Here is a 17318-nt window from a genome sequence, read left to right on the forward strand (position 1 = left end):
CCGCACCCGGTCCCCAAGCAAAGTATTTTAAACAACTGAGTTATCAATATTGATTACATGTTGAAATAATATTTTGAATATGTTTTGTTAAATGAATATATTATTAAAGTTAATTTTACCTATTTTTTATTGTTACTGTTTATCATATTTTTATGAGCTTCTTGTGGTATCTTTTTATTAATGTGCTTCTAGAAAACTTAAAACTTACATATGCAGCTCTCATATTCATATCAGATAGCACTAGTCTATGGCTAGGCTTTCCTCATTCCAAGGCACAGAATTAAGAACATAGGCACTAGAAATCTTCCAAAGAAGATGATTGGCCACAGAGGCCGATATCCAAGACTGGTTTATGGGATTCTTTATATGTTAGTTGAAGTCTTGTTTTTCTTTTTCTTTTTTCTTTTTGTGGGATGGAGTCTTGCTCTGTCTCCAGGCTGGAGTGCAGTGGCACGGTCTTGGCTCACTGCAACCTCTGACTCCCTGGTTCAAGTGATTCTCCTGCCTCAGCCTCCTAAGTAACTGAGATTACAGGCACACGCCACCATGCCCAGCTAATTTTTTGTAATTTTAGTAGAGATGGGGTTTCACCATGTTGGCCAGGTTGGCCTCGATCTACTGACCTCATGATCCGCCTGCCTTGGCCTCCTAAAGTTCTGGGATTACAGGCTTTAGCCACTGTACCTGGCCAGTTGGGGTCTTGTTAGGAGACAGAAACCACACTGTAATTGAACAGGGAAAGTTAAATGTAAAGAATTCTTAATGTACAACATGGGATTAAATACTAAGGAGTAAAGAGAACACTAAAGAATATAGGAAGAGCAGATATTGGGAGCAGCCGTTCCCACTAGGGCGGAGGCCGGGCACCTTAGAACAGAATAAATTTGGAGGAAATTTCCTTCTTTATCCTAGGGTTGAATTCCAGGCCTTGGAGAGGGCACAACCTTGGTCCACTTGATGGTGAAGAAGGTTGAGCTGATCAGATACCACAGGCGAGGGGGAGCCACTGTAGAATGCCAGCAGAATTCTCTGGGAAGCTGTCCTGTGGATGCCATTGGAACTCGCTGTTGGGGTGAAATAAGGCAATGTAGGAAAATTTAGGATGTGGTCACCATACCTAAACATTCTAGATAGATGAGGATCTTTCATTTTAAAAGACTTAAGACTTCTCGTGAGTTCTGTTTTCTCCCCTTTATATTTTAAACAGTGAATATTAAATAGTAGGTGGCCAGTTTGCAGTAGGAATGCTGTCTTGGTGTTTGCTTCTTTCATTTGTTTTACTCATTACTTTGTTTATTCCTGGTAGTGTTCGACTACAGTTATAGAGATTACATTCTGTCCTGGTATGGAAACCTCAGCAGAGATGAGGGACAGCTCTACCATCTGCTCTTGGAAGACTTTTGGGAAATTGCCAGACAGCTTCACCACAGACTGAGTCACGTGGATGTGGTTAAAGTTGTCTGCAATGATGTTGTCAGGACCTTACTCACTCATTTCTGTGACCTGAAAGCTGCTAATGCCAGGTAACTCTTATAAGCAACTTACTCCCTTTTTTTTTTTTTTGCAATTGAGTAAGGGGTCAAAGTCAAGATAAAACTCTAGAATATTCTGCCTACTACTGGCACTTGCTTAAAAATGTAGCTGTATTAAGGGGGAATAATTATCGTGTTCTGATAAAGTAGTTTTTTTAACTTTCTACTAGAAAACCACTTGATAAATACAATTAATTCTGTAAATAGTAAAATGAATTTTACTGAGCCAGCACTGTGATGATCTTATTTATAGTATTATGAGTATCTAGAAATAAAAATTTAAATAGAGTGTTTTCTAATATGAACAGTGTGAATAAGTATACAGTATTTAGACAAATTTAAATATGGTTCATGTTTCTTTTTGTTGAGTCCTGTGTTGGGCTCTGTTGCATCACAATATCCTGAAAACTGATTTTCGAAGGTAAATTGTTGGAGCTTCTGGGCTTTAATTAGAGAAATTTTGTTATGAAAGTAGCTGATATTTAGGCTTGTTAGCCCTTTGTTATAGAAAATTTGTTAGAGAAATTTTGTTAGGAAAGTAGGTAATATTTAGGCTTGTTAGCTCTTTGTATTGTTACGTACATAACAGTTGTACATAAAAAGCTGTCTAACTGAAATGGGTAGCCTTCTGCCTGTGTGAATGTGGACACGGTTGGAACAGGAATGGGAATAGTTAATGTGGCCTATTCTCACTTTCAGAGAAGAGAGAAAGTATTTAGATGATGTCACCCTTGTGCCCTGTGATGCTGCTCATGTAGGGGACCTTGCTGCTGAATGCCACAGTCAGCAGATCTCCATTCCCAGCTGTATTGCCCCTTCCTGTGTCTCTTCTTCCGTCCCTCATGTTTATGAAGCCAAAATCCACAGAGTCATGACATGACATGCCCAGTATTTTCCAGCTTGCTGCCCTAGTGCTTTGCAAACTCTTTTAAAAACTATGATGCACTGTAAGAAATTCATTTGATATTATGACCCAGTTTCATAAAACAGTACATTTGTTACCTGTAATAACTGACATGTTCTGTTTTTTAACATTTTAAAAAATTTAAGACCAACTGAATTTTATTTTCTTTCTTAAGTCACAAACCATGGTTTGAAAAACATTCCTGTAAAGCAGTGGTTCTCAGACTTCTTGTTCCCAGGATTTCTCTACATTCTTAAAAGTTCCCGAGAACCTCAAAGAGCTCATTCCTGTGGGTTCTGTCTAGTGGTGCTGGAGCTGGCTTGTACTGGCATGCAGGAGTGAATTGTGCACAGGTCTTCCCAGCTTTTAGTTCAGTAATATCAGATTGATAACTTGAAGTGGGCCGTGGTGAGAGTATTTACACCATGGACTGGGCAAATGATCCAGATCAGAGCATTTTTTTCTCAGGAGAGCCAATTGTTAAAACATTCACCAGTTCACCACTCATCATATCTATTGGTATTTACCATATTCAATATTTAAAAACTAAGAATTTTTAAAAGTGCAAGAGTACACAGTACACTTTTCATTAGCCACAGGAGTGATGATGTCATTTCACATCATGTAGCCTGTGGAAACTGCTATGCTTGGACAAATGGGAATGAAAAAGACTAGTGACCTTTATATATTATTATAGTTTCAACATCCCAGATCCCCTGCAAGGATCTTGGCTTAGAAGTCTTGGCCTACCCTTTGAAAACTGCTTATAGAGAAAGTAACTTCCAGTAAGTGGAGAGGGGTGTGAATTAATAAGGAAAGTGAGAGAAATAGGACTCCTGGGTTACCTACTGGAGCCTCAAATGCTTCAGCCTCTCCTTTTGAAGTGTAACCAACCTCTGCAAACACCTGCTAATTTGCTATGGTATACATTATTTAAAGTGTTCCATAGTTCTGCCTGACAAATACTAGCAAAGACTCGTTTGAATTCAGTGAAAGCTTATTCGAAAGTATTTAAATGATGATCCAGTAGAGGACAGTATTTTCTCTTTCCCTCTCCCCCTCTCCCCCTCTCCCCTCCCGCCCTCTCCACAGGTAGATAGATAGATAGATAGATAGATAGATAGATAGATAGATAGATAGTTAGATAGATAGATAGATAGATAGATAATTTTTTTTTTTGGAGACAATCTCACCCTGTTGCCCAGGCTGGAGTGCAGTGGTGTGATCTCAGCTCACTGCACCCTTCGCCTCTTGGGTTGAAGAATGCTTGTACCTTAGCCTTCTGAGTAGCTTGGAGTACAGGTGTGTACCACCACACCCAGCTAAGTTTTGTATTTTTAGTAGAGATGGAGTTTCACCAGGCTGGTCTCGAACTCCCGACCTCAAGTGATCCACCTGCATTGGTCTGCCAAGGTGCTGGGATTACAGACTTGAGCCACTGTGCCCGGCTTGAGGACAGTATTTTAAATTAATGCTTATTCCATTTCAAAGACTGATGGGTTTAGATTTGGGAGAAGAGCAAGTGGTTAGAGAAATTCAGTGGTTTTATGATTATCTAATTTCAACATGAGAACATATTTTTCATTCAGACATTTACCAGCTTTTGAAATTTCTGCTTTTATGGATAATATAAAGATATGGATAAAGCATCAGAATAATAGAAACAGAGAACTGATTTAATATTAGAAGCTCCTTCTCTTTGGTCTTATAGCTTTTTTAGGCCAAGGGTAGATTTATTTTACTGGCATCTGGGCTGTGCCTAGAAGCTCTAGTTGATGATAAAAAATAAAGAACAAAATAGAGAAAAAACATTCTACCACATTTCTCCTGGATTATGGATATTTGAAAAAGTACCGGTAGGTCACTGGCATTTTTCATATAGATGATTGTGTCTTGGAGAACTAATATCGTCTGTGTATCATCTTATACAAACCATGCAATGAGACCGGCAGACAGTGAGTCCAGGTTTAATGGCAAATGTCTGTATCTGCCTGCCCCAGGTAAACAGTGCTCTTGTCCTAGAAATCTCCATTAGTGTGCAGATCTCTACTGGCTGCAGAATGACTCTGGTAACCTGGGTAGCACCCAGTTGAATTGGCCACTGTCAGACAAACAATAATAAATTGCCTTAATAAAACAACACATCCTTTAGTTGACTCTTGGGCAATTGTTTGTGGAGGCAGCTTTCCGGTCAGCCTGTGTTTATTTCTGGGCCATCATTCTGTTGCTGCTTTAAGCCCATCTAGATCACACTTAATTCTTGCCTCTGCGTCCTCTTCCTTTTTCCCATCTGTCTTGCTCCACCATGTTTTGGGAAAATCTAAAAATGATTGCTTTTATACTGCTATTTCAATGGCATCTTTAATTTCATAGTTTTCTTCTTTGCTGGTCAAGTACTGGCATGCAGTTTGAGGGAAAAAAAAGAATGTTTTTGTTCATGTGTTTTTCTTCTTTATCTGTAAAATGTTCTTTTTCATCTTTGTGATTTCTGATTGTGGTGTAATGTCAGGAGCTGGGACTTGAGATTGAAACAGAACAGGACTTGAGAGAGATCTTTCTACCATTTATTACCTCTGTGACATTGACTGTTCACATAACCATTCAGATCTTAATTTTCTCATCTATAGAATGCAAGTGATGATGTCCACTTTTTGGTGTAGGTGGGAGTTAAGTCATTGTACATTTGAAATATATAAAAGATTAATGTCCTTTTGCTCACTCAAGGAATGAGAACCCAGAGGTAAGTAGTAGGAATTACAGCAAACAAATGACTGATCCACACTGAACACAACAAGGATGCTGCAAAGACTGATGTTACAGCCCACTAGAAGGCCAGTAGATGTCTCCTGCCACAGAAGCAGCCCTATCCCTCATGATCCTTTCTTGGCTTTGAAGTAAGACTTGATGTCCACTTACTAGAGGACATAATAGGAGCATTCTGCTCAGAGTTAGTGGAGGGATTCCAGGTAGAGATCTGCCTTTCCTTTTCCCATAGATCAAGCTGCTTTGGCCAGCCCTCTGGCCTTTGGCCCAGTCAGAAGGATTATCCCTAACTTAGCTGTAGGAGGGAGAGGAACTTGTGGCAGTCTGAGCACCAGGTTCCTTTGTTATCTGTCTCCCACTGTTACGGAGAAGGGACTGTGTACTCTTTGAGAGAGATTTTTATGTTATTTAAATAAGTTTCTCTAGTAAAAGTAGATTTTTCCCCCAACTTCCTCCAGTTCTTATTAATGAACTATATATTTAAAAAAAGAATTACCTTTAAAAGTGCTTGACATGGTAAAGGAGTAGCATCTTAATCTTACTGTATTCAAATATCAACCTAGTGGGCAGCAAAGCTAGAATTAAAAATAATTGAAGATGCCACTTTAAAAAGCCAGCATATCAGTGTATGCATACAGGCTTATTCTAAAAATTTCTTTTCATGTTGTTGGCTTTACACATTAGGATAGAATTCCTCCAGGTTGTACACGACAGAGGAAACCTTTCTTTTCTACGTTACACACTCTAGAAACTAGTTGTCTCCAGTGCAAAAATAAATCACAGTTAACACCTGAGAGGCATGGGTCATACAGGCACCAATGTGTGCACCTGTTGCGTTTCCTTTGCAGTACCTAGTATGTTTCTCTCCCTCTGTTTCATGTTTTTTCTCAGTGTTAGCTACTAGTTACTGTAAGAATCTCTTATACTTTGCCTCCTTATCTGGAAGATACTAGAAAAAGCAGCATCCCAGGCTTTGTGGAATCACTATCAAGATACTATGGAAAGGGAAGTTTAGAAAGTTCTGTTTTCCGGTCCTCTTCATTCAGATTCTCCAAATTAATGGTCCTAGGATGGAATCAGTACTGACAGGGAAGTACACAACCAAGATTGTCAAGACTGGCTGAAAAATACTTAAGGAGCCTCACAGAAGGCAGTTTGCCATCAAATTAGATGACATTGATTTTCAGCTCACTAGAAATACCTGTAGACTTATCCGATGATCTCCCAGTCAGAAAGCAGGCTAGCAACCCTGGTTGCTGCAAAGGTTTACGCTTTGTTAGACTTTTTTTTTTTTTTTTGGAAAAATGAAGCTACAGATCACATTTAAGAAGACACCTAGAAGACTTAAAAATTGCCTGGTTAAAGAAATTGCTGGGCTTGGTGGCTCACATCTGTAATCCCAGCACTTTGGGAGGCTGAGGCTGGCAGATCACAGGGTCAGGAGTTTGAGACCAGTCTGGCCAACATGGTGAAACCCTGTCTTTACTAAAAATACAAAAATTAGCTAGGTGTGGTAGTGGATGCCTGTAGTCCCAGCTACTTGGGAGGCTGAGGCAGGAGAATTGCTTGAACTCAGGAGGCGGAGGTTGCAATGAGCCAAGACTGTGCCATTGCACTCCAGCCTGGGCGATAGAGACTCCATCTCAAAAAAAAGGAAATACTCATACCTTTTTCAGATTGTTGCTGTGATTTTGGAGTTATCTGGAACCTTTGATGCTACTGAAGTTCATCGTTAAGATTTGGTTTGAAATCCCAAAAGGCCATGCATTTGTATATATTCTAGCATAAATTTTCCAGATTAGCCTATGGTTAAGGAAATTTGATTATTGAGGAGGTGGCAGATATTATAAGCAATGCATTTCCCATTTGAAATATTTTTTACCTAGTAGTACATGATTGAATTGTTTCTGGAAATTTCTTTCCTTCTTTTTCACTCTCTTTATTTAGACATGAAGAACAGCCAAGGCCTTTTGTGTTACACGCATGCTTGAGGAGCTCAGATGATGAAGTAAGATTTCTACAAACGTGTTCTCGGGTTCTGGTGTTTTGTCTTCTGCCCTCAAAGGATGTCCAGTCTCTCAGCTTACGTATAATGCTTGCAGAAATTCTCACAACAAAAGGTAGACATACACAGTTGATTTTACTAATTCAATACGTGTGCTAACTGATCTGCTACATCCTAATGTGAAAATACTTTGTATAACACCTATGCAGAACTTGTTTCCTGTTGAACATAATGGGATTTGAAGTATTTTCAAAATTTTGTTTATATGTCTCTCAAAGTATTTGGCCACACATGATAAATTGTTAATAGGACACATTGCCAAATGCACAGTCCATTCTGTTGTATGTTTTGGCACAGAAAAGCAGTTCTTATGCTCTCCACAGGGAAGCATTCATTTGGGATAGCTTTTGAGTTATCTAGGCCAATAATACATTAACGAAAGGATGTGTGTGTGTGTGTGTGTGTGTGTGTATAATATTTATGTAATATTCATAGTATGTATGTTTATGTATTACATATGTGTGTATTCAAATTCTTTTTTTTTTTTTTTTTTAATAAGATGGCGATCTCACTATGTTGCCCAGGCCAGTCTTGAACTCCTGGGTTCAGGTGATCCTCCCACTTAGGCCTCCCAGAGTGCTAAGATTACAGGTGTGAGCGACCATGCTTGACTAAAGAATCTAAAGTGAGATTCTGATTGGCATATTTACTTAAAATATCTTTGCTATGATTTATTGATAATGCCTATACAGTAATACATTGCTTAACAACAGGGATGTGTTTCAAGAAATGTGTCATTAGACAATGTCATTGTGCAAATATCAGAGTGTACTTACATACCTAGATGGCATAGCTAGCTACACACAGGTAATATGGTATAGCCTATTGCTCCTAGACTATAAACCTGTATACCATATTAACATAAACCTGTATACCATATTAATTTAACCTATAAACCTGTATACCATATTAATCCACTGAATAGGCAGTTGTAACACAGTGGTATTTGTGTATCTAAATCTAGAAAAGGTACAGTAAAATGTGGCATAAAAGATAAAAAATAGTACACCTATATAGGACCCTTACCATGAATGGAGCTTGCAGGACTGGATGTTGCTCTGGGTGAGTGAGTGACTGAGTGGTGAGTGACTGTGAAGGCCAGGACATTACTGTGCACCACTGCAGAGTTCATGAGCACTGCACATTTAGGCTACACTACATTTATTTACAATTTTATTTTCTTCAACGATAAATTAACCTTAGTTTAACTTTTTTTACTTTATGAACTTGTAATTTTTTAAAACTCTTTTGTAATGAGTCATTTATCAGGTACTGTGTACTGTACGTAATTGTATATGCTGTATTTTCATACAGCTGGCAGTGCAGTAGGTTTGTTTATACCAGCGTGACATCATTAAATGGTAGAAAAATTTCAGCTTCCTTGTAATCTTATGGGGCCACTGTCACATATTTGGCCTGTTGTTGACCAAAATGTCATTATGTGGCACATGACTGTACATAGTTTTGTGAACTTGGAATAAATTAAAGGAACTGTACCACAGTATAATATGATTACTAGAAAAAAGTTAACTACATCCAGGGAAATGCTTAGTCAGGATAAGAGAAACTTTCCTTATCTGAGTCTCAAACAGCATTGCATTTGAGATGCAGTGATTATCTCATTTACTATCAGGATAAGCCAGCTGTGGCCATCGGCTATTGTAACCAACCACAGAGAAAAGAGGAAGCTTCTAATCTAAAGTTAACAAGGATGCTTTATAATACAGTCATCGACTTTTAACTTCCTCTCTGAGGTCTGTTTTAACCAGTTGGGGAGAATGTTGACCCTTATCCTTTGGCACACTAAGCTTGTCAAAACATATTGAGCCTTATAAAAGAAAAAAAATCAGTGCACTTAATTTTTTTTTTTTTTTGAGTTGGTGTCTCTGTTGCCAAGCCTGGAGTGCTGCAGTGGCATGATCTTGGCTCACCGCAACCTCCACCTCCTGGGTTCAAGCAATTCCCCTGTCTCAGCCTCCCACGTAGCTGGGATTATAGGCATGTGCCACAATGCCTGGCTAATTTTTGTATTTTTAGTGGAGATTGGGGTTTTACCATGTTAGCCAGGCTGGTCTTGAACTCCTGACCTCAGCTGATCTGCCTGTCTTGGCCTCCCAAAATACTAGGATTACAGGCGTCAGCCACCATGCCCGGCCTTCATTTTGATGGTTTCATTAGCATCTTGAGTTCCAAATGACTTCTCTTCATTATTCCTTTACATTTTATTTATTTATTAAAATGACCACTTGATTATAGCCATAGATGATAACATATTTGGTGGGATAGGCAGCCGTGTGTGTGTGTGTGTGTGTGTGTACATTTTTGAATTGTTTATTATATAGATATGCCCCGGTTTGGCGACTTGAAAAATGTTTTCCAAATGTGATTTCAATCATGTGATATATAAATAATTCCCTTAAGACGAATACCTTTCTCAGTGGTGATTTCTTCTTCCTGTAGTCTTGAAGCCGGTAGTGGAGTTACTGAGTAATCCAGATTACATTAACCAAATGCTGCTTGCCCAGCTGGAGTACAGAGAGCAGATGAATGAGCATCACAAGAGAGCCTACACCTATGCCCCCTCTTATGAGGACTTCATCAAGCTCATTAGCAGCAACTCTGATGTGGAGTTCTTGAAGCAACTAAGGTATTTGGTCTTCAATTATAGCACAGCCACAGCTACTGATTAGCATCCCCTGCCTAGTTAGCATAGAAAAAAACACAGTAGTTGTCAGGGAAGCAGAAATAAAAGAAGCCCATAAATCTTACTATTTAGCGACAGCTAAATTTATCCAGTGTCTCCTTAACAGTGTAATTAGAATGAGTTTTTTCAAAATATTAGGTTTTTCAAATGCAGTTGACTCTTGAACAATTTGGGAGTTGAGGGCACCCACACTTCCCTCCCACCGCCCCCACCCCCAGTCAGAAATCACATATAACATTTGACTTGGGCCTGGCATGGTGGCTCATGGCTGTAATACTAGCACTTTGGGAGGCCAAGGTGGGCGGATCACTTGAGGTCAGGAGTTCGAGACCAGCCTGGCCAACATGGTAAAACCCTGTCTCTACTAAAAATACCACAATCAGCTGGGCATGGTGGTGTACACCTTTAGTTCCTGTAGTCCCAGCTACTTGGGAGGCTGACACATGAGAATCACTTGAACCTGGGAGGTTGAGGTTGCAGTGAGCCGAGATCTTGCCACTGTACTGCAGCCTGGGTGGTAGAGTGAGACTCTGTCTCAAAAAAAAAAAAATAAATAAAAATAAAAATAAAAAAATAATTGACTCTCCAAATACTTAACTACTAAATACCTTAACTGTTGACTGAAGCCCTACCGATAACATGAACAGTTGATTAGCACATATCTTGTATGTTATATGTATTGTATACTGTGTTCTTAACAATAAGCTAGAGAAAGGAAAATATGAAAATCAGAAAGAGAAAATGTATTTATTCAGTAAGTAGAAGTAGAACATCGTAAAGGTCTTCATCTCTTCACATGGAGTAGGCTGAGGAGGAGGAGAATAAGGAGGGATTTGTCTTGCTGTCTCGGGTGGCAGAGACAGAACAAAATCCTGTGTAAGTGGACTCATGTAATTCAAACCTGTGTTTTTCAAGAATCAGCTGTAATGAGGTTATAATAGATTGAAAGCTCTTCAGATCTCAGGGGTACCTGCTTAGCTGCTCAGATGACTACCTTAGAAAAGCATTGGAAGGACCTCAGGAGATGATGTATTTTTAAATTACAGAGAAGAACATTGTGTTGGTTTTCATTTGTCTTGGACAATACAGAGGCTCAGGTTTGGGAATAAAAGGTTCTAGATTAATTACTTTGAGAAAACACATTTGAAAATACCATAGGAGGGTAGGGCACGATGGCCTAAGCCTGTGATCCCAGGACTTTGGATGACCGAGGTGGGTGGATCACAAGGTCAGGAGTTCAAAACCAGCCTAGCCAATATGGTGAAACCCCGTCTCTATTAAAAATACAAAAACTAGCCAGACGTGTTGGTGGGCGCCTGTGGTACGAGCTACTCAGGAGGCTGAGGCAGGAGAATTACTTGAACCTGGGGGGTGGAGGTTGCAGTGAGCCGCGATCACTCCGCTGCACTCCAACCTGGGTGACAGAGTGAGTCTCCATCTCAAAAACAGAAAATACCATAGGAATATCTTTTATAGGGAATTGCAGTGTCTCTTGTTATACCTGAGATATTTTAGGGTGTGTGTGTGTTTGTGTTTTTTAAAATAGTATATACACATTTAGTGTGGTTATATAGTATTATCTAATTTGTAAATTTTCTAGGCTTCTGTTTCTCTACTTACCCTTCTGTTTTAGTGTTCCCAAATTATAGTACATGAGAAAGAAATAAAACTCTTAAATGTCTATTTTGCTTTTCATTAATAATTTTGGTAAATACCTAATGAAAAAGTAAAATATTGGTTGAAATTGGGTGTTTGAATTAGTTGAGGTTTTTAAACTTGTCACATTTGCATTTGAACTAGGGTTAACGTTAAGAGGACTTATGCTGTTTAATTTTCTGATTTGAATAAAATACCATCTAAGGAGTCATACCTTGTAGAAGGCACTGTGTTCTTATACATGGTGTCATATGTTAATCTAGGTATCACAAATATATAATGATGGGTTCAATTTACAAATATAATATATACCTCAAATACATAATGACAGGTTCAATGTAAATGTCTTTGTTTACCAGTAATTTAATTTTGGGTATAATAGATATCTGATATAATATCTGGAGATTTTATTTATGTTTCTCTTGCCATGCATAGTTTTGAATAGGCTAAATGATATTCATTATAGATTTGTTTTTGTTTATGTCTGAGTCTAGACATTTCTTTTTGGTAAGTGTGACACTTGAGCTGTAGAGAACCCAAGAGCCATATCACATCACTGCATTGCAGACTACATGACAGAGAGAGACCCTGTCTCAAAAAAGAAAAAAAAAATCACTACTTATTTTGAATGATCTCCTACTGATTCTCTAGCACCATCTGTCATTTTGTATCTTAACACAGTTCTGTATTATAAGATGAATGAATCTTAATAAGAATTAATGGTTTATCTTCTTCAAAGTGTACCAGCCAAAGATTCAGAACTATTTAAATACTGCATACAGTTCATCATCTGGTAGATAAAGAAGTAGCTCAAAAAAGTAGCAGCTCAGCAAGTGTTGCCCTTTAAACCATAAAACCATGGCTGGGCACAGCCTAGGAGTTCAAGACCAGCCTGAGGAACATGGCAAAACCCCATCTCTACAAAAGAAAAAAAAAAAAAAACCCATAAGCTGTGGTGTACACGCCCCAGGATGATTGAACACCTACTTTTGTTGTATGGGAACATCATGGATTTCCTTAACGTGATTGGCCTAAGGCTACACTGAAGTTCTGATTTTACATTTTCCCTTTCCCTTCTGTTATGTGACGAAACAACAGTGTGAGCTGTTAAATGCTTCTCAAAGATCACTTCCTCTTGATGTCATAAATAGGGCAAGATTAAAGGGATAGCACCCTGGGTACCCTGGGAAGCAGACCCTTTGGTCTTGAGCACTGAGGGACTTACGAGGCCGTAGAAGTGCTAAACTGAAGAATGCCTTTTAAAAAATGAGATATAATTTACTTACCATAGAATTCACCACCTTTAAATTTATAATTCAGTGGCTTTAGTGTATTCAAACACTCTGTGACTGTCATACTGTGCAATTTCAGAATGTTTTTATCACCCTAAAAAGAAACCCTGTGCCCGCTAGCAGTCACTCCCCGTTCCTTCCCTCACCCAGCCCTTGGCAACCACAAGTGTGCTGTCTCTATGGATTCACCTATTCTGAACATTTCATGTAAATGGAATCATGCAGTATGTGACTTTGTGTCTGGTTGCTTTCGCTCATTATGTTTTTAAGGTTCATTCGCATTGTAGAATGTATCAGTGCTCCGTTCCTTTTTTTTGGCTGAGTAACATTCCATGATATGAATATAGCACATTTTGTTTATCCATTCATCAGTTCATAGGCGAGTTGGACCGTCTGCCCTTTAAAGGATGCTTTGTGAGTGACCGTTGAGCATCTTCAGTGGCATTATCAATGACTGATGATAAGTGAGACTAAAGTAAAATGCTGCAGTCCCTAACCTCTTCCTAGCATGGCCTCCGCCATGGTGTGTCCACTGCCGCCAAGGAGTGGTGGTTCACAGGCACCAGGAAGGTGCCTTCCTTTTGTGCACCATTCCCATTCTGTGTGTTGTATCCTCCATCTTCCACCTTATTACTAGGCTTTGCGTTTCTAGCAGAGTTGCAGAGTTAGTGGGAAGGGCACTTGGAAGTACTTGGATTAGATAATCGAGCTTGTCAGGTGACTAGTGGATTAGAGGCAAAAGGAATACATTCTCAGATTTAATTAGGTTGGATCCTTTTTTTTTTCCCCTGAGACAGAGTCTCGCTCTTGTTCCCACGCTGGAGTGCAATGGCCCGATAACGGCTCCCCACTACCTCTGCCTGCCAGGTTCAAGTGATTCTCCTGCCTCAGCCTGCTGAGTAGCTGGGATTACAGGTGCGTGCCACCATGCCCAACTAATATTTGTATTTTTAGTAGAAACGGGGTTTCGCCTTGTTGGCCAGGCTGGTCTCAAACTCCTGACCGAGGGTGATCTGCCCCGTCTCGGCCTCCCAAAGTGCTGAGATTACAGGCATGAGCCACCGTGCCCGGCCAGGTTGGATCCTTTTATAAGCGATCTCAGCTCACTGCAACCTCTGTCTCTCGGGTTTAAGCAATTCTGCCATTGAACTCCTGGCCTCAAGTGATCTGCCTGCCTCAGTCTCCCAAAATGCTGGAATTACAGGTGTGAGCCACTGTGCTCAGCCTGGAGCTGCTTTCTTAATTCATAGACTGAGTATCCTGTTGTTTTTGTGGTACAATTATAGCACTCTGCTATCTGACTTTATTGGTGTTTTATATTACTATCTTCAAATTGCTCTCAGCAAAATTTTGGGATAGAACAACCTCCCACAATAAAGAATTATCTTCACTTCAACATTCTGCATCCAGAAAAGGAGAAAAAGAAAAAAGAAAAAGAAAGATTGGTCTGAGGGGAATCTGGGCATCAGGATTTTTTAAAACCTCCTCAGGTGATCGTAACATGCAGCTACTATTGAGATTCTCTTGTAAATGGAGTATTCTTCCACCTGCTACTCACCTGAAATCTTGACTAGACATCCTGTTGTAGAATTCATTACACTCTAATGATTTGAAAAGTGGTTGTACCGTTTGAGATACATGGTAACGCGTTGAGGAGAATATTGACTGATTAGGGCACCTCATTCTTTTACCACGTTTATTGCAGTGAACAAAAAGCATCTTCTTACTGACTTTCCTGAGAGATTTTTTAACCTAAGGTTTCTCAGCTTTGGTAAAATTGAACATTTGGAGCTAGATAATTCTTTATTGTGGGAGGTTGTTCTGTTTATTGTAGAATTTTTAGCAGTGTGCCTTGCCCCTACCCACTGAATGCCAGCAGTATTCTGCTGTACCCCTACAGTTGCAACAAACAAAAATGCTTCCAGACATTGCCAAGTGTCTTAGGGGGAAAAGTCGCATCTGGTTGAGAGCCCCTGGCTTACACCCATGAATAGATTAGAGGTACTTAAATTAGTTAAGATCCAATTCAGCTGAAGATCACCAGAAACCTCCCAAGTAGTGATGGCATCCAAAGTATAGCATTTTTCCCCCAGATGTATTGAAGTACATGTGACCAATAAAAATTCTTTATATTTAAGGTGTACAATGTCATTTATTTATTTAGAGACCGGGTCTCTCTCTGTCACCCAGGCTGGAGTGCAGTGGTGCAATCACAGCTCACAGCAGCCTTGACCTTCTGGGCTCAAAGGATCCTACTGCCCCAGCCTCCTTAAGTGTTAGAATTACAGGGGTGAGCCACCATGCCCAGCTGATATTTGATGTATGTAGGCCTTGTAAAGTGATTACTGCAGTTAAGCTAACTACCATTGTTTTTTTGTGGTGAGAACACCTAGGATCAATTTGTAGCAAATTTTAAGTATATCATACAGTATTACCAACTATAGTCACCATGCTATATTTTAGCTCTCCAGAAGTTAATTACCTTTGTACCTTTTAACTAGCATCTCCCAATCTCCCAGCCCCCTTCAACTCCTGGTAACCACCATTCTGCTCTCTGATTTTAGGAGTGGGACTGTTTCAGATTCCACATGTAAGTGAGATAATGCAGTGTTTGGCTTATTTTTTATTTTTTTAGCATAGTGTCCTCCAGGTTCATCCACATTGTTGCCAATGGCATGATTTCCTTCTTTAAGGCTGAATAGTAAGGCAGGCAGTCCGGGACTTGTGGTGTGGGGGCTCTATCCTTCTCAAGGACCCAGACTTCTTCCAGCCCATTGCTCTGCCATCCTGTGAGTATAGTCCAGAGTCTTCATGGTTCAGGGTGGATTCTAGAATTTCACCTATCATATTCTAATTCCAAGAAGCAAGATGAAGGCAAGGAGAAAAGGTGGCAAAGGTTATACACTGACTGTCTTTTTTTTTTTTTTTTGAGACAAAGTCTCACTCTGTTGCCCAGGCTGAAGTGCAGTGGCGCAATCTCGGCTCATGGCAACCTCTACATCTTGGGTTCAAGTGATTCTTATGTCTCAGCCTCCCGAGTAGTTGGGACTACAGGCACACGCCACCATACCTGGCTAATTTTTATATTTTTAGGAGAGATGGGGTTTCACTATGTTGGCCAGGCTGGTCTTGAACTGCTGACCTTGTGATTCACCCACCTTGGCCTCCCAAAGTGCTGGTATTACAGGCGTGAGCCACCGCACTTTGCCAGCACTGGCTTTTAAGGACCTTTCTGGAAACTACTGCATGGTGTTTCTGCTTTTATTTTATTGGTCAGAACATTTGAAATATAATGGGCAATTTTATTCTGGGCAGCCTTAGACCCAGTTAAAAGATAGAGGATTCTATTACTAAGAAAGAAGGAAGAATGAATATGGGATATGCAAGCAGCCATTTTTGCTGCCATAGCACATGGATAGTTTAGTGAGCCAGGATAGCTCTACTTCCCACGCAAGCATTAGAAACATGCAGCTTTCCTGGGCTCTTTAACAATTTGCCAAGGTTAAAGAGATGCCAAGCAAATGCTCAAGAAGGAGAAAACTGTTTTTTTAAGCTACCATTTGTTGAATATCTACTACATATTAAGCACAGTGTTGGATTCTTAATGATTATCATCTTTCTTGATCATTATAACAAGCATATGAATTAGATACTATTTTTTTCCTTCTTACCGTTGTAGAAAGGAAACTGACTTGCCCAGGATCACATAGATAATAAGCAACAAATCTGGGATTTGAACTCAGGTCTGCCTGACTTCAAATCCCTTATTTAAGGCTGGGTGACTTGCTAGCCAGGTGGGCAGAAAACAGCAGTGACACAGGACTCCAACTTTTGGGGGTTTCCTTCAAGACTCCTTTATTGTTTGTGAGTCTTAGCTGGCACTAAACCTTTGCACAGAAGACAAATAATACCATTAGAAGTGTTGACAGCTATTGTTGGGATAGTGATAGACTGCCAGAGAGGCAGGCAGTTAGAAAGAAAATCAGAGCAGCCTATTACTGTCGTAATTTTATTTACCACCAGTCCAGTCTTTATTCATTGTTTCAGTTCTGCGTTTATTTCTGACCCCTTATTTGAAGAGCAACATGTAGAATCTGAAAATAGTAGAGAGGGAATTTTAGTAATGGCTGAAAGGTGTAAAATTCAAACGATTAAGGATTATTTAGTTTGGAGAAGAAAAATACCTTTTATCTATTACATACTGAGATTAAGGTGGTGTTTTCTGTTTTACTAGGATAAAGCAAGAGGAAAGGAGCATAATTAATTGATTAATGTAAAAGATTGCAGTTAACAATAAAGTGAGTTACTGATAGAGCTTACTATTTTGCTTATTTTCTCTTTAGTTATTAAGGGGATAGACTTTTTTCTTTTAATTAGTTCAGGTCCACTTGCATGAGAAGAT

The 17318-nt window shown here is 39.5% G+C and overlaps 1 protein-coding gene across 5 annotated transcripts in view; it reads left to right on the forward strand.

The window, feature by feature from the left end:
- SNX25 (sorting nexin 25) overlaps nt 1–17318 on the forward strand; it is a 144585-nt gene that overhangs the window by 46768 nt on the left and 80499 nt on the right. For all 5 annotated transcript variants that reach the window (XM_032298781.1, XM_032298782.1, XM_032298784.1 and 2 more), the window contains exons 3-5: nt 1307–1523; nt 7147–7319; nt 9725–9911. In XM_032298781.1, coding sequence (XP_032154672.1) covers nt 1307–1523; nt 7147–7319; nt 9725–9911 — 577 coding nt within the window. The remainder of the gene's footprint in view (nt 1–1306; nt 1524–7146; nt 7320–9724; nt 9912–17318) is intronic.

The sequence above is a fragment of the Sapajus apella genome, unplaced genomic scaffold (assembly GCF_009761245.1).
Source record: "Sapajus apella isolate SASKATOON/1434 unplaced genomic scaffold, GSC_monkey_1.0 scaffold39, whole genome shotgun sequence".
NCBI classification, from domain to species: domain Eukaryota; kingdom Metazoa; phylum Chordata; class Mammalia; order Primates; family Cebidae; genus Sapajus; species Sapajus apella.